This window comes from Equus quagga, chromosome 6, assembly GCF_021613505.1.
Source record: "Equus quagga isolate Etosha38 chromosome 6, UCLA_HA_Equagga_1.0, whole genome shotgun sequence".
NCBI classification, from domain to species: domain Eukaryota; kingdom Metazoa; phylum Chordata; class Mammalia; order Perissodactyla; family Equidae; genus Equus; species Equus quagga.
The window spans coordinates 79,781,037-79,808,173 of record NC_060272.1 but is presented as its reverse complement, the minus strand read 5'-3'; the positions used below and the strand labels follow the sequence as shown (position 1 = coordinate 79,808,173).

At 36.7% G+C, this 27,137-nt stretch overlaps 1 protein-coding gene across 1 annotated transcript in view; it reads right to left on the bottom strand.

The window, feature by feature from the left end:
• Positions 1-27,137, bottom strand: part of MICU2 (mitochondrial calcium uptake 2) — a 132,498-nt gene that overhangs the window by 48,845 nt on the left and 56,516 nt on the right. The window contains exons 3-6 of the mRNA XM_046664499.1: positions 21,727-21,758; positions 21,547-21,622; positions 13,233-13,280; positions 12,185-12,267 (exon numbers count right to left, since the gene is read on the bottom strand). Coding sequence (XP_046520455.1) covers positions 12,185-12,267; positions 13,233-13,280; positions 21,547-21,622; positions 21,727-21,758 — 239 coding nt within the window. The remainder of the gene's footprint in view (positions 1-12,184; positions 12,268-13,232; positions 13,281-21,546; positions 21,623-21,726; positions 21,759-27,137) is intronic.

Sequence of the window (27,137 nt, the reverse complement as noted above, 5' to 3'; positions counted from 1 at the left end):
AATGGTCAATTTTCATTCTTTTACATGTGGCTGTCCAGTTTTCCCAGCACCATTTGTTGAAAAGGCTTTCTTTTCTCCATTGTATGCCCTCAGCTCCTTTGTCAAAGATTAGCTGTCTGTAGAGGTGTGGTTTTATTTCTGGGCTTTCAATTCTGTTCCATTGATCTGTGCACCTGTTTTTGTACCAGTACCATGCTGTTTTGATTACTGTAGCTTTGTAGTATGCTTTGAAGTCAGGGATTGTGATGCCTCCAGCTGTGTTCTTTTTTCTCAGGATTGCTTTAGCAATTTGGGGTCTTTTGTTGCACCATATGAATTTTAGGATTCCTTGTTCTATTTCTGTAAAGAATGTCATTGGGATTCTGATTGGGATGGCCTTGAATCTGTAGATTGCTTTAGGCAGAATAGACATTTTAACTATGGTTATTCTTTCAATCCATGTACATGGAATGTCTTTCCATCTCTTTATGTCGTCATCCATTTCTTTCAGAAAAGCCTTGTAATTTTCATTGTATAGGTCTTTCACTTCCTTAGTTAAATTCACCCCGAGGTATTTTATTCTTTTTGTTGTGATTGTGAATGATATTGTGTTCTTGAGTTCTTTTTCTGTTAGTTCGTTATTAGAGTACAGAAAAGCTACTGATTTATGTAAATTGATTTTATACCCTGCAACTTTGCTGTAGTTGTTGATTACTTCTAAAAGTTTTCCAATGGAGGCTTTGGAGTTTTCTATATATAAGATTACGTCATCTGCAAACAGCGAGAGTTACACTTCTTCCCTCCCTATTTGGATTCCTTTTATTCCTTTTTCTTGGATTGCTCTAGCCAGGACCTCCAGTAATATGTTAAATAAGAGTGGTGATACAGGGCATCCTTGTCTTGTTCCTGTTCTCAGGGTGATGGCGCTCAGTTTTTGCCCATTGAGTATGATGTTGGCTGTGGGTTTGTCATATATGGCCTTTATTATGTTGAGGTAGTTCCCTTCTATCCCCATTTTGTTAAGAGTTTTTATTATAAATAAATACTCTCTGAAAGCTTGGCAGAATTCCCCAGGAAAGCCATCTGGTCCTTGGGTTTTATTCTTTGGGATGCTTTTGATGGCTGTTTCAATCTCTTTCCTTGTGATTGGTCTGTTCAAATTGTCTGCTTCTTCTTGAGTGAGCTTTGGGAGATTGTAGGAGTCTAAGAATTTATCCATTTCCTCTAGGTTATCCATTTTATTGCCATATATGCCATATAGTTTTTCGTAGTATTCTCTTATAATCTGTTGTATTTCTGCGAAGTCTGTTGTTATTACTCCTCTTTCATTTCTGATTTTGTTTATTTGAGCCTTCTCTCTTTTTTTCTTTCTAAGTCTGGCTAGGGGATTGTCAAGTTTATTTATCTTCTCAAAGAACCAGCTCTTTGTTTTATTGATCCTTTCTACTGCCTTTTTCGTTTCAATAGCATTTATTTCTGCTCTGATTTTTATTATTTCTCTCCTTCTGCTGACTTTGGGCTTTGTTTGTTCTTCTTTCTCTAATTCAGTTAGGTGTAGTTTAAGATTGCTTATTTGGGATTTTTCTTGTTTGTTAAGATGTGCCTGAATTGCGATGAATTTTCCTCTTAATACAGCTTTTGCTGCATCTCATATGAGTTGGTATGGCATGTTATTCTTTTCATTTGTCTCCAGGTATTTTTTGATTTCTTCTTTAATTTCTTCAATGATCCACTGCTTGTTGAATAGCATATTGTTTAGTCTCCACATCCTTGTGCCCTTCTCAGGTTTTTTCTTGCAATTAATTTCTAGTTTTATAGCGTTACGATCGAAGAAGACGCTTGTTATTATTTCAATTTTTTTAACTTTGTAGAGGCTTGCTTTGTTTCCCAACATATGGTCTATCCTTGAGAATGTTCCATGTGCCCTTGAGAAGAATGCGTATTCTGTTTTTGGATGGAGTGTTCTATTTATGTCTATTAAGTCCAACTGTTTTAGCTTTTCATTTAGCTCCACTGTTTCTTTGTTGATTTTCTGTCTGGATGATCTGTCCATTGATGTGAGTGGGGTGTTGAGGTCCCCTACTACTATTGTGTTATTTTTGATATCTTCTTTTAGGTTTGTTAATAGTTGCTTCATGAACTTTGGTGCTCCTGTGTTGGGTGCATAGATATTTATAAGCGTTATTTCTTCTGGATGAAGTGTCCCTTCGATCATTATATATTGGCCCTCTATGTCTCTCTTTACCTGCCTTATCTTGAAGTCTGTTTTGTCTGATATAAGTATTGCGACACCTGCTTTCTTTTGTTTGCTATTAGCTTGGAGGATTGTCTTCCACCCCCCTTCACTCTGAGCCTGTGTTTGTCCTTGGAGCTGAGGTGTGTTTCCTGGAGGCAACAAATTGCTGGACCTTGTTCTTTAATCCATTTTGTCACTCTGTGTCTTTTTATTGGAGAGTTCAATCCGTTTACATTCAGGGTGAGTATTGATGCATGAGGGCTTAATGCTGTCATTCTGTTGCTCGTTTTCCGGTTTTCCTGTTTTTCCCTTGTTTCTCGTCCTGTGTATTTTAGCCTACCCATTGACTTCTGCAATTTCTTATGCTGGGTTTCTTAGGTTTTTCCTTATTTATGTTTTGTGTCTCTGTTCTGTGTTTTAGTTTAGTGGCTACCCTGAAGTTTGTATTTAGAATCTCGTGTATAACATAGTCCATTTTCTGGTGGTCTCTTACTTCCTTAGCCTAGAGTGTTTCAGTCCCTTTCCTCCTCCCCTCCTAAATTATTATTTTCATCTCTTATTGCAACTTGTGTTGTGAGTTTGTGGTCAGAGTGATAAGATTGTCTTTGCTTTGGTGATTTCCTCCCTTTATCCTAATGCTATGGTTGAATATTTGCTATCCTATTCAGATTCTATCTATTTGTCTCTCTACTCTGTGTTTTGTGACCCCTTACTCCCTTTTTTTTTTTTGCAGGCATGACAGCCTTCTTGAGGATTTCTTGTAGTGCAGGTCCTGTGGCTACAACGTCCCTTAGCTTTTGTTTGTCTGGAAAAGACTGAATTTCTCCCTCATATCTGAGGAAATTTTGGCTGGATAGAATATTCTTGGCTGAAGATTTTTATCCTTTAAAGTTTTGAATATGTCACTCCAATCTCTCCTAGCTTGTAAGGTTTCTGTAGAGAAATCTGCTGAAAGTCTGATGGGGGTTCCTTTGTAGGTTATTTTCTTCTGCCTTGCTGCCCTGAGTATTCTTTCTTTGTCATTCATTTTTGCCATTTTCACTACTATATGCCTCGCAATAGTTCTTTTTACATTGACAAATCTAGGAGATCTCAAAGCTTCCTCCACACACATTTCTCTCTCAATCCCTAGATTTGGGAAGTTCTCTGCTATTATTTCATTGAGCACACTGTCTGCTCCATTTTCCTTGTCCACACCCTCAGGAATTCCAATCATTCTTAAGTTGCATTTTCTCATTAAGTCAGCTATTTATCGGAGACTTTCTTCAGTTTTTTTAAATTCTTAGTTCTCTTTCGTCCTCTGTCTGGAGCCATTCAACCTGTCTATCTTTGATTATGCTAATTTTCTCCTCTATGCTGTCTACAAGGTCATTCAGAGAATCCATATTCTGTTTTATCTGATCCATTGTATTTTTCTGGTATTTCTAATTGATTCTTCTTTATAATTTCAATCTCTTTTGTGAAGTAACTCTAGAACTCATTGACTTGTTTCTCTATATTTCCCTTTACCTCATTGAATATTTTGATGATAGCTATTTAGAACTCATCTTCACTTAGTTTACCCATTTCCAAGCCCTCAGGACCTACTTCTGTATTTTTATTGTTTTCCTTTTGGATTGGAGCTTTTATAAATTGCTGGATGGTAGAGGAGCGGTTTTTGCTCCTGATGCTATTACTCAGCTGCAATTACAGCCTGTCGCCACTAGATGGGGGTTGAGAGCCTTGCGTTCTGAGCCCTCTGCCTTCAGGCGTGATGGCCCCGGGCAGCGTGGGTTGAAGGAGGAGGGGCACTTTCACTCACGCTGACCTGGATTGGATCAGCTCTGGCTTTCTGGTCTCCGGGGCCCTGGCTTGCTGGGGTTCCCCCATGAGAAAGCTTTCCCCCGTTAGAGGGTTTCCACTGCACTGTTGGTAGGAGTCTTGGGTGATACCCGGCTGCACGGCCCCTCCCCCGCTCCTTCCTTCACCTGCGGCAGCGATCCCAGTCTCTAGGAGAGGGAGCGAATTCTCTCATACCCTGTTCCAGCTCCTCTGAGGGCGGCTCCAGCCTCTCCGCCTTCCATCGTTTGGCTACTGTGGGTCTCTGATCATTTCTGTTATTAGGTTTTTTTTTTTGGTTGAAAAGCAGTTGCTCTTTTTGGTTGAAATTGGGAGGGGAGAAGAGTCCCGGGTGAACTGACGCTGCCATGTTGCTGACGTCACTTCTCAAGAATATAGTTTTTTAAGCTGCTGTGACAGGTTCTTCTTTTTAAAAATTTTATTGAGGTCGTAACAGTTTATAACACCATGAAATTTCAGTTGTACATTATTTGTCAGTCACCATATAAATGTGCCCCTTCAACTCTTGTGCCCACCCCCAACCCACTTCTCTGGTAACCACTAAACTGTTCTCTTTGTCCATGTGTTTGTTTATCTTCCACATATGAGTGAAACCATACAGTGTTTGTCTTTCTCTGTCTGGCTAATTTCACCTAACATAATACCCTCAAGGTCCATCCATGTTGTTGCAAATGGGACAATTTTGTCTTTTTTATGGCTGAGTAGTACTCCATTGTATATACCATATCTTCTTTATCCAATCATCAGTTGATGGGCACTTGGGTTGCTCCCACGGTTTGGCTATTGTGAATAATGCTGCTGTGAACATAGCAGTGCAAAAGTCTCACTGAATTGTTGATTTCAAGTTCTTTGGATAAATACCCAGTAGTGGGATAGCTGGGTAGTATGGTATTTCTATTTTTAATTTTTTGAGAAATCTCCATACTGTTTTCCATAGCGGCTGCATCAGATTGCATTCCCACCAGCAATGTACGAGGGTTGCCTTTTCTCTGCATCCTCTCCGACACTTGTTGATTTTGTCTTGGTGATTATAGCCATGCTAACATGTGTAAGGTGATATCTTAGTGTAGGTTTTCTTTTTTTTAATAAATTTTTATTTTATTTTATTTTGAGGAAGATTAGCCCTGAGCTAACATCTGCTGCCAATCCTCCTCTTTTTGCTGAGGAAGACTGGCCCTGAGCTAACATCCGTGCCTATGTTCCTCTACTTTATATGTGGGACACCTATCACAGCATAGCTTGACAAGCGGTCCCATGTCCACACCCTGGATCTGAACCGTCGAACCCTGGGCCGCCAAAGTGGAACGTGAGCACTTAACTCTTGTGCCACTGGGCCGGCCCCCCTCTCTCTTTTTTTTTTTGGTGAGGAAGATTGGCCCTGATCTAACGTCTGTTACCAATCTTTTCCTTTTTGCTTGAGGAGGACTGTCCCTGAGCTAACATCTGTGCCAATCTTCCTTCATTTTGTATGCAGGATGCTGCCACAGCATGGCTCGATGAGCAGTGTGTATGTAGGTCTGTATCTAGGATCTGAGCCTCTGAACCCTGGGCCACTGAAGCAGAGTGCGCAAACTTAACCACTGTGCCATCAAGCTGGCCCCTTTAGTGTAGTTTTGATTTGCATTTCCCTGATGATTAGTGATGTTGAATATCTTTTCATGTGCCTGTTGGCCATCTGTATACCTTCTTTGGAAAAATGTCTGTTCATATCCTCTGTCCATTTTTCAATTAGGTTGTTTGTTTTTCTGTTACTGAGTTATGTGAGTTCTTTATATATTTTGGAGAGTCACCCCTTGTCGGATATATGATTTGCAAATATTTCCTCCCAGTTGGTGGGTTGTCCTTTGTTTTGTTCCTGGTTTCCTTTGCCTTGCAGAAGCTTTTTAGCTGGATGAATTCCCATTTGTTTATTTTTTCTTTTGTTTGCCTTAGCTGAGTAGACATGGTATTCAAAAACATCCTTCTAAGACTGATGTCAAGGAGCGTATTGCCTATATTTTCTCTAGGAGTTTCATGGTTTCAGGTCTTATCTTCAAGTCTTTGATCCATTTTGAGTTAATTTTTGTGTATGGTGAAAGATAATGGTCTACTTTCATCCTTTTGCATGCGGCTGTCCAGTTTTCCCAACACCACTTATTGAAAAGACTTTCTTCTCTCCATTGTATGTTCTTGGCTCCTGTGTTGAAGATTAGCTGTCTGTAGACATGTGGTTTTATTTCTGGGCTTTCAGTTCTGTTCCATTGACCTGTGTGCCTGTTTTTGTGCCATACCATGCTGTTTTGATTACTCTAGCTTGGTAGCATATTTTGAAATCAGGGAGTGTGATACCTCCAGCTTTGTTCTCTTTTCTCAGGATTGCTTTGGCTATTTGGGGTCTTTTGTTGTTCCATATGAATTTTAGGATTCTTTGTTGCAATTCCGTGAAGAATGTCATTGGGATTCTGATGGGGATTGGGTTGAATCTGTAGTTTGCTTTATGTAATTTGGACATTTTAGCTGTTTCTTCTCCAGAATAATAATTTCTATCTACTGCCATCAATTGTGCATTTCCTATTCCCTCCTCTTCAGCCTTCTGCTTTGTTGCATCGGTCCCTATTGCCCTCTTGAAACTGCTTCTGTAATGGTTCCCAATGTCTAGATAATTTCAGGGGCTCTCTACTCAGTCACCATCCTATTTGACCACTTTTTAAAGAGTATGATATTAAATACTCCCTCATTGTTACCCTTCTTCACAAGATTCCATTACCCGACACTCTCTGGGCTTTCTTCTTACTTCTCCAGTACTCTGCTTACTCCTCTGCTCCTTCTCAATTTTCTTCTTTGGCTTCTCAACCTCAGCTTGATCTCTTAAATGAAACTGTTTACCAAGACTCTGGTCCTATTCCTTTTCACTCTCCATCCTCTCCCCTTGAGGTCATATACTCTCATGACTAATGATCACTTCTATCAGGATGCTTCCTAATCCAGACTACACTCTTCATCTCCAGACAGTTGCCTGCTACACTTGTTTATCCCTACAGGGATATTCTACCAATTTATCAAGCTCAACATTTCTAAACTGAGAGTTAAGATCTTTTTCAACTCAATCTTCCCTTGAATTCTCCTTCAAATGAGGCAGGTTAACACTGAGGAAAGAAGAGGCTCTAGAATTGGATGGACTTGGAATCAAATCATGGCTGCAATACTGTCTGCATATCAATATTCTCATCTTTAAAATGGGAACACTACTACTAGTTTTGTAGGGTGCTGTAAAGATTCAATAATATATGTTGGACATAAACAACCCTCAATAAGAAATAGTCACAGTCTTCTTTTCTTTTTGACCAATTAGTACTATCATCATTCCTAGTCAGGCTAGCTGGAAAAACGAATGACCACTGATTATTTCTTTCCATTCATTTCTCTATCGAATTGGAAGCCAGGTTCTAAAGAGCCTACTCCATAATATCTTGTGATTGTTTTCCTACTTTTCATTCACAGTTGTAAAACTGGACTATTGCAACAGACTAGGGAGCCTCCTCACCTCCAATCTCTCCTCTTTTAATTCATCTTTCATGCTGTGGCCAGAGATGAATTTTGGAACACTGAAGTGCAATTATCTCCATTAACCACTGCCTGCTGGTTTCTCCTGACAGCAGCGTACAGTTCATATCAGGGAATCCACTTCTTAGGTGTCTCTGTTCACATTTTGGGTATGACACACAACAGCAACAATGTTTTTACAGTGGTCTCGATTTTATAGTTTATTTTCTCAAGGGACCTCTGATAATGGCTATTTAATCACTGTTCATGGCAAACAGAACAATATTGTTACTTCTTCTTTCTTTAGATTGAATGGAATTAAATTCAAAGATAAATTTATGATGACTGTCTAGGATTTCCTTTCCTCCTTGCTTTTTGAGTATTTTTTACCCTGAGGTCCTGAGTAAGAGCTGCGATACCTAAAAATCCTTGGTTCTTTCCAGTTTGTCTATTCACAAGCACCTTCAACCTGGTGGAATTCTAGGCTGCCTTCAGAAACTAGCTGTTCTACAATGGTAATACTTTACCCTCACTGCTTCTTTGGGAATAAGCAGATTTGCTAATGTTGTTCACAGTGACTTTCTAATGAAAAATTTTTTTTTACAAACCTGTTTTTCTTATAAATAATGTATTTTGAATAGATCAAATATCCCTGAAGTAGTATAGTTTTCTCTATAGCTTTCTATTATATTTTAACTTCTACCACTTTAAGAAAATGAATTCTATAAGATTGCTACCTGTTTTTCTGAATAGTACAGTGAAATCTCATATACCTAGAGGTATACTTCAGGCAACTTCAATCCCTGGAATCTTCCAGCTTTCTTACTTAAACTGCAAACCCAGGAGTAACAAAAATCTTTTGCAGCATTTGAAACAATTGTCATAAGAGGCATGCAATAAAATATACATGAAATTTTCTTAGAATCTATAGTCTTGTATATTCTAAAGCAGTGTTGTTGAATGGAAATATAATAGAGCCACATAAGTAATTTTAAATTTTTTAATAGCCATATTAAAAATGTAAAAAATATATAGAACAATGCTTAACACATACTAACTCCTATCGTGCATCACTTAAAGATGGGGATACATTCTGAGAAATATGTCGTTAGGTGATTTAGTCATCATGTGAACATCATAGAGTGTACTTACACAAGCCTGGATGATACAGCCTACTACATACCTAGCCTATACGGTACTAATCTTATGGGACCCCATCATATATGCAGTCTGTCATTGACTGAAACATTGTTACATGGTACATGACTACATAGAAAAATTCTTGATGAATTAATGAGTACATTTAAATAACTACAGGAGGCCCTCTTATCCTCGGGGGATATGTTCCAAGACCCCTATTGGATGTCTGAAACCATGGATAGTACTGAACCCTATATATACTATGTTTTTTAATACATACATACCTATGATAAAGTTTAATTTATAAACTAGGCAGAGTGAGAGATTAACAATAACCATTAATAAAACAGAACTATAACAATATACTGTAATAAAAGTTACTGTAGACCTTAGCAATCTCAGCATATAATTTTTTTTCTTTCCTTATTAACTTGAAAACTTTCACCATTTCACTGTAAGGAAGCACTTTATGGCTTCTCTTTGGCATATCTGAATTGCCAACATCACTACTCTTACGCTTTGAGGTCATTATTAAGTAAAATAAGGGTTACTTGAACACAAGCACTGGAATACTGTGACAGTAGATCTGATCAATGAGACGGCTACTAAGTGATTGCTGGGCAGGGACTGTAAACAGTGTGGAACTCTGGAAAAGGGGTGATCCACGTTCTGGGTGGGATGGACTAGGAAGGCTCGAGATTTCATGTGGTGTATATTTGTCCAAACTCATCAAACTGTATACTTTAAACAAGTGCATTTTATTGTATATAAATCATAACTCAGTGAATCCCTTTGACAAGGTTCCATACCACAAGCTTTGCAAATTTAATTACTAAATATTTGGTTTTATATATAAGAAACTCTCTCAAAGACTAGAAGCAAAGGACATAGCAAAAAAGGTTCGAAATAGAGAATAAATTTATAAAACAGCAGGATCCCACAAAATTTAGATTTATACATATCTTTAGATATTTTTAACATCTTTAGAAATTATCTGGAAGAGAGTGTAGAATGTATAAATCTAAGCATATGGGAGAAACTAGGGTAAATGACACGAATATCTATGTGAGTGGGCAGTAAAGCAGCAGATGGAAATCTCAGCGTTTTAGCTTAAAGTATACAGATGGTCCCTGACTTATCATCTTTTGACTTTACAAATGTGGGAAAGTGATACACATTCAGTAGAACCTGTACTTTGAATTTTTATCTTTTCCCAGGCTAGTGATAGGCAGTATGATACTTTCTCGGGATGGTGAGCAGTGGCAGCTGCAGCTCCCAGTCAGCACCGTGATGATGAGAGTAAACAACTGCTACACTTAAAATCTTTTTTACTGGGCCCAGCCTCATGGCCGAGTGGTTAAAGTTCTGCACACTCCACTTAGGTGGCACAGGTTAAGCACAGGTTCACAGGTTTGGATCCTATGCGTGGACCTATTCTGCTCACCAGCCATTCTGTGGAGGTGTGCCACATACAAAAAACAGAGGAAGATTGGCACAGATGTTAGCTTAGGGCAATATTCCTCAGCAAAAAAAGAGAAAAAAACCTTTTTTACCCAGACAACTATTCTGTTTTTCACTTTTTGTACAGTATTGAATAAATTACATGAGATATTTAACACTTTCTTATAAATAAAGCTTGGCGTTAGTGATTTTGGCCAACTGTAGACCAATGTAAGTGTTCAGAGTACATTTACGTAAGCTAGGTTACGCCACGATGCTTGGTAGTTTAGGTGCATTACACACATTTTCAACTTATGATATTTTCAATTTACGATGGGTTTACTGGGATGTAATCTCATCCTAAGTCTAGGAAGATCTGTGGTAGAAAACATTTTAATCTGATGTGGCCAGTATCAGTAGTTGTTGAGTTAATTTAAAAAGTCTGTTAAAGTGGGGAATCATTTGAAAAAATAAAGATCCCTACATAAACATTTTAATTAACTTAAATAAACATCCATTTTAGAACCAAGCCCTTTTCTACGGAGTGGAGCCACTGATTGGAATTACTTGTTATTTTTCTTGCTTAAGTATAACTATAACTAACATCATTTTCAGTTTCCAGCTTCATTTTCTTTAAAATGCAGCAAAAATGTAGGGCCGGCCCCAAGGCTGAGTGGTTAACTTTGTGTGCACTGCTTTGGCAGCCCAGGATTTCCCTGGTTTGGATCCTGGGCGCAGACCTAGCACCACTCATCAAGCCATGCTGAGGTGGCGTCCCTCATAGCAGAACTAGAGGGACCTATGACTAGAATATACAGCTATGTACTGGGGGACTATGGGGAGAAGAAAAAGAAAAATAAGATTGGGAAGAGATGTTAGCTCAGGACCAATCTTTAAAAAAAAATAAAACAAAATTCAGCAAAAATGTAAAGAAACAGGTAAAGTTAATATCCCCAAATTATTTCTTCATTGTGTAGTCAATATAAAAACTGAGATATTTTACCTTGCTTTCTTTTTTCTTCAAAATTTAGTGTGTATTTTACACTTACAGGACATCTCAATTCAGATGTCACATTTCATTGGAAATACTTGATCCGTACTTAGATTTCATAAAATTTACAATTGAAAAAGTAGATTCATATAACCAAGTTGTTTCAAACATACTTAAAAATTTTCCAATAGCGAACATCAGTTTTAAAATGCAAACTTTAAATTAATTAAAAGTAAAAAACTCACGTTTCAGTCACAAGCCACATTTCAAGGGCTCAATAGCCACATATGGCTACTAGCTACTTTACTAGACAGTGCAAGTACAGACTATATTTTATATATAATTTTAATAAGCTTTGTTGTCTATTTCCCAGTACACTGGAGATTGGAAGAAAAAAAAAATAGATGACTAGAACTGACAAATATTTCTTCACTAAAGTACTCTAATAAGTTAAAAACATTTAACTCTAACTGGCACATATCCAACAGTTTACATGTACTGAAGTTATTTTTTAATATTATCATCAATTTTCTTGGAATGGAGTGAAATTTACTGGTTGGATGTCCTAGAGTTATCTCTTAGGAAATACCATTTAAACATATCTTTATAGCTTTTCAAATATTAGCCTTAGCAAATTTCTGGAAAATTTGCACCAATTTCTACCTACTGTGGTTTTTCATTTTTCCCCCCATTCTTTATGAAGGCTTAAGTTTTTATTTTTCTTATTCTTTTCTTTGGGCAGAGGGCTGTAAGAACAATTTTTAATATGAAGACCTATCATTTGCTGAAATCATACAAATAAAACCCTAAAAAATGCAGATGCTTAAGCTCGTTTCCCTTTTTGGAATCTTATGCTTTGTTCCTTAATGGTTTCCTCAAGGTTGTATTATAGAAAATTTAATTCTTTTGAATGTATAAATGATTGCATGACACTCCATACCTAAACAGTGGATATAATTGTGATTTTTATGGAAATGGAAAATTATCACACATTCAGGTGTTTTATGATAAACCAAGAACAACTACAATCTACTCACCTTAAAAAATTCCTTTTTCTCAACCATCTCATCCCCATCTGCATCCAGCATTTTAAAAGCAACATGAAACCCAGTATGGGGTTCTGCAATCAGGTGAAAAATGAATAATTTAAATATTGGTGAAATGCAAATTATCTGCAGATCTACAGATCTTGAAATGTGAAAAAGCCACCAGAAACTATGTTAAGTGTCTAAACAGAGAAAAATAAGATCTCATAATAACAATTTTCAAAGGTGTGCTCTTCTGCAATTAAGCATTCTGCCTTCAAAGCAAAATTAATTTGAGAACTTAATTTATTTCTTTAGCTCTACTAGGGGCTTTCCTATATTCTTATAGTACCTTGGCTATTTTCACATTGATTATTACTCTTTATTTCCTTTTCTCAGAGTAGGGTTTTTTTAAAAAAACTTTTTATTTTGAAATAATTTTAGACTTCCAGAAATGTTGTAAAGATACTATAGTGAGTTCTCATATACCCTTCACCCAGCTTCCTCTAACATCAATTTCTTCTATAACCACAGTATCTTTATCAAAATTAAGAAATTAACACTGGCATACCATTTTAAACTAAACTACAGACTTTATTTGGATTTCATATTTTTCCACTAATGCTGTTTTCTCTATTCTAGCATCAAACACAAGAAACTAGGTTGCAGTTAGTTGTTATGTCTCCTTAGTTTCCTCTAAGCTGTAAAGGCTTTTCAATCTTTCCTTGATTTTCATGACCTTGACAGTTTGAAGAGTAGTCGTCAGAAATTTTGTAGAATGTCAAAGGATTTTTCAATATTCCTAAGTGAAGGCTAAGTCTGACTCTTCTGTTCCACAAGCCTTCTACTAAGAAGACAAAGTTTGGGGAGCCATAGTGAGAAGGAGGTAAAAGAGACCTAGAGGGGTAATCTAATCCAACAGTATCATTTTGTAGATTTAGAAACTAAAGTACCAAGAATATTTTTAATGGTAAAGACACAAATACCAAAATTCCAAAACCCTGTTCGTTAAGAATAGGAAATTCCACATGACGGTTGCGAGAAATTGTGGGATACTTACTAGTGAGGATGGTAAGCAAGAAAAGATACTCAGTATATGAAATTAACCCTGAAACGATAAAATAAAAACATGAGAAAATAAGTTTTAGATGGTTTAGAAGTAATCACATATATACATATATATATACACATACACACATATACACACACACACATACACACACACACACACAGTATATGGAAACTTCACCTAATTAAAAACAGACACACTTTTACTTTAAATTACCTCTCCTTGGGATAGTCGAAAACTTTTATAGTAGAGAGTTCAGTACTAATACTTGAAAAAAAAGAAAGAAGATACTATTTTTCATCATGTTACTATTACTAGTAAGGAGGAGGAATGGATGGATGCTGGCTAGCAAATAAAAAGTATCCACTAAAGATTTTATTTGCATGACACTTTACGTAATTTCTACTCAAATTTTACTATTCATAAAATCTCAAGTAAATTTATAAATTCAGTAGAATAACACAGATTTGGATATACCAAAGGTCAAACTATATTATTTAAAATGAAATAATTAAATCTTTGTAGCAGTGATTTGATTTCCTTTCGGAAAACCATTCCCTTCTCATTCTCAAACATGCCGTTTGGGTATGACAACACATGTTCATCTTTGGAGGCAGACGCTGACTGGCCTAAGCCAATCATTGTACTCCTGCAGAATTGGTGCAGGGATGGGCAAGTAGCTGACCCAAGCTAATGAGCAGGTTGCATTAGTCTGGCTGCAGGGACTGCTTCAGGGGTGGGCCATGCCCTAAGCTGGGCCCCTCAGAGTGGCCTGTCTGCTGAGTGGTACTGCAGAATTTCTAAGAATGCTGGGTCATCCACTTTATCCGCCCTCCCCAACCCCCACGCCCTCCCTCCCCCCTGGCTTTGATGTGTGAATGTTTCACTTAGGAGTGTGAGGCCACAGAAACAGTGCCTGAACTTTCAGAGATCCAGTGTTTAGAGCCTGAGAATCGAGCCAATCTTTAATTGGCAGACCTGAAAGATAAACAGTGGTGATGTTTTAAGCCCTGGATTAAGCTAGGCTTGAAGCTAGTTCTAAGTCTGGTTGCTAAATAAACTTCCTTTCTGGCTCAAGTAGATAGCATCAGGCTTTATGTGCTTGCAACAAAAAGAATCATAAGAAATACAGAAACAATATCTTATAAATTATACCTTCCTGATAAGCTAAAGAAATTTTCCCTCTGGATCATAAGCTTGGTATAATAGCAAAACACACATTAAAAAAAACTTTGTCATGGAGAACTCCAATTACATACAAAAGTAGAGAGAATAATATGATAACTACATAGGTCAGCTTCAGTAATTGTCAACTCATGGTAGGTCTTGCTTTATCTGTACCTTTTCTCATCCCTTCCCCCCACCTCCACTGGATTATTTTGAAACAAATCCCACATATCATTTCATAGAAAAAACTCAGGCTGTATCTTTAAAAGGACTGTTCCCTCCCCCAAACATATTTACCACACCTAAAAAATTATCAGTAATTCCTTAATATCATCAAATTTAAATCAGTGTTACAAACATCCCCATTTCAGAAAAAATTTTAAGTGTGCTCAAATTCATAGAAGGTCCTTGCATTACACTTGGTTAATAGGTCTCAAGTCATTTTTTTATTGTGATAAAAGACATATAACATAAAATTTACCATTTTAGCCATTTTTAAATGTACAGTTCAGTGGCATTAAGAACATTCATATTGTTTTGCAACAATTATCAGAACATTTTCATCATCATAAACTGAAATCCCATACTCATTAAAACTAACTCCCCCTTCTCTTCTGCCCCATCCCCTTGTAACTCTATTCTACTTTCTGTCTCTACGACTTAGTCTACTCTAGGTTTCTCATATACGTGGAATCATACAATATTTGTCCTTTTGTGACTGTCTTACTTCACTTACCATAATGTCTTCAAGGTTCATCCATGTTGTAGAATGTATCAGAATTCCATTCCTTTTTAAGGATGAATAATATCCCTTTATATGTACATACCACATTTTCTTTATCCATTTCTCTGTTGATGGACATCTGGGTTGTTTCAACCTTTCGGCTATTGTGATTAATGCTGCAACACTGGTGTACAAATATCTGTTTGAGTCCCTGCTTTTAATTCCTTTGGGTACATAGCCAGCAATGGGATTGCTGGAGCATATGGTCATTCTATGTGTAATTTTTTGAGGAACCACCATACTGTTTTCCACAGTGGATGCACCATTTTATAGTCCCACCAAAAACACACAAGGGTTATATTTTCTCCATATGCTTGCCAATACTTATTTTTTTTTCCCTTGATAATAAGGGATGTGAAGCGGTATCTCATTGTGGTTTTGATTTGCATTTCCCTAATGATTTGTGATGCTGAGGATCTTTTCATGTTTGAATTAGCCATTTGTATATTTTCTTTGGAGAATGTCTATTCCAGTCCTTTGCCCATTTTTAAATTGGGCTGTTTGGTTTTTCTTGTTGTTGAGTTGTAGGATATATCCTGGATAGTAACTCCTAATAAATGATTTGCAAATATTTTCTCCCATCCTGTGTGTAGCCTTTTTACTCTCTTGATAGTGTACTTTGATTCACAAAAGTTTTCAATTTTCTCTTTTGTTTCTTGTATCTTAAATCTCTTTTAATTTATAGGTTCCCCCTTGTCTTTTTTTCCTTCCTTTTCAACTTAATTGTTGAAGAAGCATGATCATTTGTCCTGGGGAGTTTCTCATAGTCTAGGCAATTTTGCTGATTGCATCTTCTTCGTGTCATTTCACATGTTCCTCTAATTTCTCTATTTTCCACAAACTGGTACTTAGATCCAGAGCTCTGCTCAGATTCAAATTTGACTTTTGGCTAGAATTCTTAATAGATGGTGCTGTATACTTCCACCAGGAAGCCAAAATGTAAATGTTTACAGAAAACGCTAAATACCACTGATAATAGGAGTTACAGAACTTTAGAAAAATGTGAAATCATTTCCAGAGTTCAGATGATCAGAGATGTCATACAAGAAGTAATTCTAAAAATGGTCTTTGAATGATGGGTGAAAATTTTAATTAAGCTGGTGTGATATAAGTGAGAAAGCCATATAAGATAGATGAAGCCGAATAAGAAAATCAAAAAGTGATGGTCTGTCTGAACCAATGTTCATGTGGAAGAAGCAATGGGAAATAAAGCTACCAAGGTAGTGCAGAAATGAGGAAGAAAGGCTTGAAGCAGGTGATGGCAGTGGATACGTATTTACTGTTGAAGGAAGGAAGAGCACAACCTAACAGCTCCCAATCAAATAAAGCAGAGACTCAGGGACAAAAATAGTTCAGAGCAAGGCAAGTAAAGATCTTGCGTCTACGTAATTCATTGTTTTAGCTAACAGTAACTTTAGGTATATATTTTAAATGTTTTTAGTGACTTACATTTTTTTGCATAACCAACTTTCTTGTTGTCGTTTTTATTTTGGAGCAGGCGTACTTCTCTTTAATAAAAAAGCCTATAGTAAGTCTTCAGATATTTTTTCTTAAAAATATTCAGTGTTTATATAAAAGGAGAATAAATTAAATGTGTTTTGTCATATCTCGTACCTGAGAGAAGTGCTCTAACGTTAGTTGAAAGATCAAAGTATTTCATCTCTTGGCAGCCTCAAAAAGTGAATAGCTTTTTTCTAATTTTCAAAGGAATATGACAATGTGAAAAAATGGCCAAATTGCTAGACTGAACTGGGCTTGGTGCCAAAAGGAGACCTCACTTTTCTTTTCTCTAGACATAGGTACATATCCTTTACACAAGGGGAACTTTTTGAAAAAGAAATTCCAGAGTCTTTCTTTGAAATATTGACTTAAAAAGCTTGAATAAAAACAGAGTTGAGAGACAGTATAAAAACAGTACCCTACACTCTCAAGACAGACTATAAATAATATAGTTCTACAACAGCATTCTAGGTATCTGCCTTTTGAAAACGCTTTTAAAGAAAACTGACACCTCAGCACTTTATAGGAGAAAAGTTTAATACATATTTGTTACATTTAATTGTAAAATAAATGCTGTTAAATGGCAATGTTTCAAAATTGCATGTTAAACAGGGAAGTATTTTAAATAATTTATATTTAAAAATTTGTTAAAGAATTCTTAAAGACTACTAGAAGAGATGATTAAATTCTGTTAGTTACTCTGTTTCTCTAGAAATATTTAAAATTTGGAACCATTCTAAAATATGACTTGATAGTGAATGCAATTTTAAGAACCCTGTTCCCCAAAGACAAATTACCACATCATAAGAATATACTGGGTTGGCCCAGTGGCGCAGTGGTTAAGTTCATATGTTCTGCTTCGGCAGCCCAGGGTTCGCTGGTTTGGATCCCGGGTGAGGACATGGCACTGCTTGGCAAGCCATGCTGTGGCAGGCGTCCCATATATAAAAAGTAGAGGAAGATGGGCATGGATGTTAGCTCAGGGCCAGTCTTCCTCAGCAAAAAGAGGAGGATTGGCAGCAGATGTTAGCTCAGGGCTAATCTTCCTCAAAAAAAAAAAAAACAAGAAAAAATATACTTATATCCTACATCACATCTTATAATTTATATTCAGTACATCCTTGAGGATGGTATTATATTGAGAATTCTGCTCAGTTTTTAAAAAATGAATAATAATTATAATTTGTTTTTCTTTATAATAATGTACGGTGGGTGAATTATTTTATTTCAAGAATATAGTACCTTTTGCTAGTTGATACATTATAAATTTTGATAGTTCTTACTTCATTAATATAAACAAAGGAATATTTCTGAAAAAAGTTTTTGTTGAATTTTTCCTATAAAATATTCATATTAGTGTTTTTTAAGTTGAAAACTACACTTCAACTCATGTATTTCAGAGAAAAACTAAAAAATAACTGTTAAGTCCTTCCTCAAGATTTTTTCTTGTTCTGTTTCCCGCAAGTTCTCTAGAGATAGGGAGAAGAGAGGATGAATTCAATAAATATTTAGGAGGCAAAATTAGAAAGACTTTGTGTTTGACCGCATGTTAAGGATGGGTGGGGCAAAAGAAGAAAGGGTTCAAAGATATTTCCCAGGTTTCGATGAGCTGGGTGAGCGGTATTACTACCAAATGAGACCAAGAATAAAGGAGGAGTTGGTTTAGGGGTAAGATGGTGAGTTCAGTTTAGGATATGATGAATTCAAGGTAATTGAGAGATTCACAAGCAGATGTCAGGCAGCTGGTTTGTGTAGAGAAGCCTGAAGCTCAGGAGAGTAGCCTGGGCTGGAGACACTGGAAGAGAGTTGAGAGTGATTAGTATACACGGATGCTAAAACCAAAGAGGCTGAGGCAGAAGAGCAGGAAGTGAAGGACAGAATCCCAGGAAGCACCAACTTTTAATGGGCAGAGGGAGGAAGAGAAGCCAATGATGGAAAGAGAAGCACAGAGAATTGGGATGATGTGGTTTCAGAGACTCCAGGAGAACCTGTGGCACGTGGATTTGCTTAATAAAATAAGATCTTTTATTGACAGTTGATCTCAGGGCACTGTGCCAGATGTTTACATGTTTTCCCACTCTAAGCCTGGAAATAGATAGAAATATCTTTATTTTTATTTTTTTTATTATTTTTTTTTTATTAATGTTATGATGGATTACAAGCTTGTGAAATTTCAGTTGTACATTTTTGTTAGTCATGTTGTGGGTACACCACTTCCCCCTCCGTACCCTCCCCCCACCCCCCCTTTTCCCTGGTAACCACCGATCAGATCTCCTTCTCAATAAACTAATTTCCACCTATGAGTGGAGTCATATAGAGTTCGTCTTTCTCTGACTGACTTATTTCGCTTAACATAATGCCCTCGAGGTCCATCCACATTGTTGTGAATGGGCCAATTTCGTCTTTTTTTATGGCTGAGTAGTATTCCATTGTGTATATATACCACATCTTCTTTATCCAATCATCAGTTTCTGGGCATGTAGGCTGGTTCCACGTCTTGGCTATTGTAAATAATGCTGCGATGAACATAGGGGTGCAACGGACTCTTGAGATATCTGATATCAGGTTCTTAGGATAGATACCCAGTAATGGGATGGCTGGGTCATAGGGTATTTCTATTTTTAACTTTTTGAGAAATCTCCATACTGTTTTCCATAGTGGCTGTACCAGTTTGCATTCCCACCAACAGTGTATGAGGGTTCCTCTTTCTCCACAACCTCTCCAACATTTGTCGTTCTTGGTTTTGGATGTTTTTGCCAATCTAACGGGGGTAAGGTGATATCTTAGTGTAGTTTTGATTTGCATTTCCCTGATTAGAAATATCTTTATTAAAGCAGCTTATAAACTCCAAGATACACAGAAGTTGTGAGGTTCCATGTATTCAACCTGTGAAGCCTTTCCAACTTTAAGGACACTTTTCACCCAGCCTGCGGTAAAGTAGATATGTTGGAGGGACGGACAATGTGAAGAGTCAGGGCTGAGACCCAAATCAGAGTTGAATAAAAGCAAGCACAGGAAAGCCAGCATCTGGAGAAACGGTGAGACAGTCGGAGTTCCCACTCTGCCCTTGCATGGTTCTTCTAACTCTTCAGAATTACGCAACTCTGCTGTTCTGCCTCATTTCCCTGTCAGTTGCTTAATTTTCTTGTCACCAATAAGTCCTATCTTTAAGACCTGATTTCCCTACCAGTCCTTTATTAATGAAGGCTGCTCTTTTATACACTCCTGTGTGAAAGGTGGGAAGTTAATTCTCCTCCTGCAGCTGCCCAGTGTACATTTCTTATTCTTTTCTCTCCGACTGAAGTGCGTGCTCTATTATCTATCCTTGCAGTCATTTATTCTTTCTAGTTCCTCTTAAAGCCGCTCTGGCTAATCATCTTTCCTCTATTTCTCCTACTCATAGCCTCACGGACTTCACTTAAAGCAAAAAAAATCAAACTTTCTGCTGTTTCCATTTTCTATTTATTTTTTGAATAGTGAATCACACTAAGGGCCTTTCCCCCAATCATCCAGAAATACTGGCTTTTCATTCTCCAAGAAATCTTGGAAATGTATGATGCCCTTGTTCATTCTGAGATATAAATAGTCCTCCAGCTATGTAAAGAACAGGGAAAGAGAACTATCCAATGAGGAAAACACTTTAGTAGGTTGATAAATGTATCTCCTTGATAGTTAGAAAGGTGTATATATATAGATATAGAGACAGATATAGCAATAGAGATATATATGTATCAGTAGTCTCAATTTAAAGCAAAGAATAAAGAAAATCTACAGGCATCCCCCTCCTCCCCCTGCCCTGCTTCGTATGAAGAATTTAGACTGTAACTAAACACAGTTTGGGAAACTAGAATAACTTTCTAGCTTCTCTTCAAATCTCACAGTTGCTTTCAAGGCTTCCATTAATCTGTTTTATATAAGCTCAACCACTACTCACTATCTTCTTCATATCAAGAAAATGAATGTTTGCTTTCTGCTCTTTGACATCTCAACTCCCACATCATATGCTAGGCCTCAAAAACATCACCCTGGGCTGCCCTGTGGCCAAGTGGTTGGGTTCACCCACTCCGCTTTGGTGGCCCAGGGTTTTGCTGGTTCGGATCCTGGGCGCGGACATGGCACTGCTCATCAGGCCATGCTGAGGTGGCATCCCACATGCCACAACCAGAAGGACCCACAACTAAAACAATTACACAACTATGTACCAGGGGCTTTGGGTAGAAAAAAGAAAAATAAAATCTTTCAAAAAGAAAAAAAAAAAAAACCAGAATCAACCAAAAAAACCCATCAACCTTCACTTGGCAGGTAGTCTCCTACTTTCTTCAAAGTTTGTTAAATCTTGCTGTTAAACCTTATTATTTCGTATGAGATACAGAATTTCTTACGCTGTTTTAGGATTGACTAGTCAATCCCTTCCTTCAAACTCACCCCCATTAGAATAACCTCATGTTTGATTTTGCCAGTTTAGGTGATTCTGGTTGAATTTCATCAAAAGAGATAGAAAAGAAATAACTAGGATGGTAAGAAAATATAAGAAAGGATGGGGTCATAAAAGCCAAAAGAGGGGACTGTTTTGAGGTGAGAGTAGATAACAGTATCAAATACCGAGATCACACAAGCAGAGAATATAAAATATCGTCATTCGATCTGGTAACAAGGAGGCTTAAAACATCTATTAAATAACACAGTAAAGATGCACAGGTTCACAATCCTTCTTCCTTCATGGTAAATAAGCTGTGTAGATTCTCTACTGTATATTGTCTAATATACAGTTGCAAACCTCACAATTTAATTCCTTAATACTATTTTAGTTAAATAAAATACATAAATGGAAATTTAACAACAAATCAACATTACCTTTATCACCAAGGTCTCTAAAAAACGTAGATCCACAACCAGCTTTTTGGATTCCTGCCAGTACATCCTCGATGTCCTTTGAATAAACATATTAAAATATTTCAATTTAACTTATAAAAGCTGTTTTCTATCTTACAAAAAAAAAAGAAAGAAACCGCCTCACTCCGCCACATTGCTTACCTTTTTTGTCAGCTTCCTGACTGAAGTTTTACCTATAGAAAAGAAGAAACATTATTTAGTAGCCATATTGCTTGGTAAAATTCAATTTCCATTAAGAAAGAAAATCATTTAAAAGACAAAATAAACAACTAATTATTTATAAAAGAATAAATGTTTGGCAATTTTAGCTCACATCATTGAACCAAAGTTATGAGCCAGAGAATTCTAAGTCTAAACACAAAGACATTGTATTGTAGGTCTTTGTAAGACCTAGTTTCAACTTCACTCACCCCATTTCAGACATATGAAATCGTATAACCACCTTCCTTACTTTAGTTGTCTGCACCATAAATAAATTCTTGCCAAATGATTTCTTTCTTCATGATTATTAAAATCTGTCTCTTCTTGCATTCACTGATTAAAAACGTACACATTCATGTTTTAGAAAGTTACACTTTTAAACCCTGAAAAGTTCTCTTAAGCTTACAGCTCTCCAGTCAAATTTAAAAGGTTAGCTAACATGACTGCTTGTTCTAAGGTGATGTTACTTTTAATGATTTCCTATTGGATAACAGATTTAAAATTCTTTCCGGTTTTCAGCTATCTTCTTTACTTCTTACATAATTTCCCTCTGATCTATTCTAATTCTAAAGTAATCACATTGCTTATTTTGTTGAGACTTATTCTGAAGATAGCCTCAAGCCATTTTACACATCTAGAATAGTAAAAATGTTTTGTTTCTGACATAAGATATGCGCATCACGAGTTTCCCTTCTTGCTCTCAAAATTATCTTATCCATGAAGTTCCCTCAGTACCATTAAATGGTCTATGAAAATTTAGGTGACAGGTTAAAAAAAATGAATACTTTCAGAGGTGTCTTTTCCTTAGCTTGGGATACTTAATTTGGACTATAAATCTACTGGGGACAAATACTGTTATTTGGTAATAAACTGTTAAGATTTTATTTTTGCATTATTCATCAAATTTTAGTTGTGAATACGACTATATAATTTTTACAAACATCTATGACAATGTAAGCTTAGGTGTTACTATTTTGGGATGATTTTTATTCATTAATAAACTATTATGTGTCACCCAATGATAAAGAACTCTAGATTCTAATATTAGGTGCTATTATACCATGAGATCATCAAATAGACAAAAATTATCAATTTACAAATCTAAATGTCTGTGTGAATGTGTATAAAGAAATATGTAGTAATGTAATGCTGATAACCCCCAGAAAAGCATGTAATACATGTATTTTAGCTATCTGCATATTCTTATTAAAAAAATAAACTGATTATGATTCACATGCCTTATATTGCTTTTCTTAAAGTTACGTCACAAATTATTCATTACCATATGCACTTTTATTTTTAGAAAATTAAGGTTAGTCCCATTAGTTTTTTAAAGAGAGATTAATCCTTGCACACAACTGATAAAGTACTCTAGGAAGCAATAACTGACATTTTGAGGCGGCAATATGGATGGTTTCTAACACAAAAGATTATTTCTAAGGGGTCTTATATCTTTTTTATAGCTAGATTCTTCTTTGGTCTTTTAGAAATCTTTCTTAGGGAAAAAAAAAAAAAATCCTTTGGGGCCAGCCCAGTGGTGCAGTGGTTAAGTTCACATGTTCTGCTTCGGCAGCCCAGGGTTCGCTGGTTCAGATCCTGGGTGTGGACCTACAGATCGCTTATCAAGCCATGCTGTGGCAGGTCCCATATATAAAGTAGAGGAAGATGGGCATGGATATTATCTCAGGGCTAGTCCTCCTCAGCAAAAAGAGGAGGATTGGCGGCAGATGTTAGCTCAGGGCTAATCTTCCTCAAATAAATAAATAAATAAATAAAAATCCTTCTACTTGAAACCCAGTGAGGACAGAAGAGATGCCAAACAGCTAAGCCAATAAAATTCAGTACTATATGAATGAAATACAACAATAAAGTCAGAAACTAATTGAATAGTATTAACACCAGAGTACCAGGTAAGAACTAAATTGTAAACACTATTGAGGCAGATCCCATATCAGTCTTACTTTTATGTAGTTCAGTGCTTAGCACTTAAATATGTACAGAACAAATAACTGAATAAAAAATTAGAAAAGATTCCAGAATGCTTTCTTATTCAGATCCCTGCCTGTTAATCAATTATTATCCCCATTTTACAAATAAAACAAATAATGCCCAGCGATGGACAAGAGGAATCAGGTCACGATATGGCAGTGGAGAATTTCTTTTCTCATACAGATTTTTCAAAAACAGGTGTTAGACTCTTTGAGCCCCATTAAAGTAGTAATGGGGACCTGTGGACTACTTTCAACACTTGAGAAGACTTCATGGAACTGAACAGTTAAGGATGGTATGTTAGAGCAGCAGTTTTGTTACTTTCGATTATAACTCAAAATGATGACACTGGTTATTTCATGTTGATTACAAGTTTCGTTTGGTATTTGCATGTGTATTTGATCATTAAAAATGGAGAAAGCATGTACTTAATGAGCTTCTTTTGTAAAAATCATTTTCTTTTTTTTTTTTTAAAGATTGGCACCTGAGCTAACAACTGTTGCCAATCTTTTTTTTTTTTTTTTTTTTTTATTGCTTTTTCTCCCCAAATCCCCCCAGTACACAGTTGTATATTTTAGTTGTGGGTCCTTCTAGTTGTGGCATGTGGGACGCCGCCTCAGCATGGCCCGATGAACGGTGCCATGTCCGCACTCAGGATCCAAACCTGCAAAACCCTGGGCCGCGCAAACTTAACCACCTGGCTACAGGGCGGGCCCCAAGTAAAAATCATTTTCAAAACAGAATCAATCATTAGAAAATGATAAAGAAATTATCTTTGCTGATTAAAAACTTTGGGTGTCACTATCTTACATAAAATTCAATTTTTAGATTAAAAAGAAAAACATAAGGCAGAGCTACCTAGAACACCTATTCACTCTTCTTTCTCCTAAGTTGTTAAACTTTTCCCTAGTAAGAGAAGGGGTCGTGGTGTTTCAAACCCAGAACACTCTGGTAGGGTTTTTCCATAGGTGCTTGTCTCACCCAGGCGGGCCCACTTTTATACCACTGTTCAAGGGCTGTACCAGGAAAGGGACCAGAGTATCAAAATAAGAGTTCCATGGTCTGATCTGCTTGCTACATGAGGAGCTATGACCTTTGTCCTGACAGCAATAACAACACAAGGACATATTAAATATATCTAAGTATTTCTGGCCATGTTTTTCTATTTAAGAGTAAAACTCATCTGTTAAATAATCTAATTTCTCCTTCAGGTTTTCCCCTTTTTTTTGGGTCTATCTAGCTGTCTGTTTTGGGGGGGGGGTATGGGGAGGGTGGAGACGGGACGGGACTCCTGCTTTTCTTTCTTTGGTTATTTTTACTCTCACACACATAACTTCAGTCATTATTTTCATAGCTATTTCATATATTCACATACTCATATATGAAAATAACAGAATGGGGAAAAAAACTTCAACAGCAAAAAACATAGATCTAGAGTTGAGGCTGTAATGTTTTATTGTAGGAGTATGAAAGAAGGGAAAATACACTGTGGCTTTTCTTGGCAGAGGAAGGTACAGATCTTCAAGCACTATGATGGAATTTTGGCTCAGAAAGTAGAATGTTTTTAAAGGTCTCCACCTATTCTAGAGATTCCACTATGTGGTTTTCACAGTTTACAGAGGATTTCTGAAGTAAAAACCAGGAATAAGCACATCTTGTTACAGGCAAACAGCCATTTTATTACTTACAATAAGTAAAACTGCACTAATACAATATCAAGTGTTGTTACAGGTCAAATAAATCTTTGCCTCTAGCCAAAATAAAGTTAGCTGATATTCATAACTATAAAAACATTACTAATGATATCTAATTGTTTCATTTTGCTGGAGGTAAGTGGACTTTTGACACATAAAAATTAGACAACAGAGACATGTCCATCATATCTTCTGCATAAATATATCAAACAACTTGGTGTCAATATTAGAGTTAGTATAAAACAGAGCTGATTACTCCAATAGCTGCTTGAATTCAGTCACAGCTATTATGGAAACCATGGCAGAAGATGACACATTAGCAAAACAAATAAACTCCCTAATATCACTAATAAGAGAGTTATTCAGCAAAGCATATGGCTTGTTTATTTTTGCTGGAATATTTAAATAGTGAGAGCAAGAGATATCTCTGACTGGTATTTCTCCTGGAGGGAGACAAATGGCGATCCCCTGAAACGCCTAAAACTGGCATCCCTGTCAACATTGCTAAGTCAAGTCCTGAAATATATTTAAATAGTTTCTGAAGGGAAAAAAGAGAAATGTGACTCTTTTTTGTAACCTCAAGCTCCATGAAATAATAAGAACAATACTATACACAACAAATTATTTAATTACAGTTTAAAACTGATATAAAGGGGGAAATACAGCAGCTAAGAAACTAAATAATGGGGAGAGGAGAAGATAAGGGAAAGCTTCACCTAATAAGAGATACTTAAGTTAAGACCTGAAGGATTAGCATGAATTAGCTCAGAAAAGTGGGGTTAAAAGCATTCCAGGAATAGCATGTGAATCAGTTCTGAGATGGGAAGGGTTGGAACGCTCAAGGAACAGAGTAGGCTCTGTTAGTCTTTTCCATTGTGATGAGAAGGAAGGAAGGGCTGAGTGCCATGCAAGTAGTTTTGGTGGCAGGAAGCTGAGGTTATTACTATCTAATGATTTCCATTTTCTCTCTGAGTAGGTGATCAGGTAATTTGCTAGCGTGTGTAGGAGAAAGTGTAAGGCTAGGGGCTTGTACAAACTTAGCATGATGATCAGAGACTGCTGGTGTAAAGAAACAGGATTGGTTTTCCTATAGAGAAGCTGCATTCTGTGACCCTGATAACTCGTTAATTCCAGTAGTTTTATTATTTGTAGATGATTTGGAGTTTTCCACATAGATAATCACGCTTCTGAACAAAGACAGCTTTATCTCTTCCTTTTAAATTTGTAGGTCTCGTTTCTTTTTCTTGCCTTTTTGCACTGGCAAGGATTTCCAGTGCAATGTTGAATACAAGTGGTGAGAGTGAACATGCTTGCCTAGTTCTTGATCTTAGGGGCAAAGCATTCAATTTTTCACCATTAAGAACAATATTAGCAATTGGCTTTATGTCCATATGGCCTTTTAGGACCTAGCCTCAAAAGTGCCATACTGTCACTTTCACGCATACTTTATGAGTTGAGGCAGCCACAAAGGTTCAAAGGAAGAGGACACATCAGCCTCCATCTCTTGACGGAGAGTGGTAAAGTTCTGAAAGAGCTTTTTTTTATGGGACCAGAAATATTGCTGCAGTCATTTTTGGAAATACAATCTGCTATAGCATCGTGGGGGATCAGAACTGGTCACCCCAAAATGTGTCTCTTTGACTTGATTATTTTTAAGAACAAAAGACT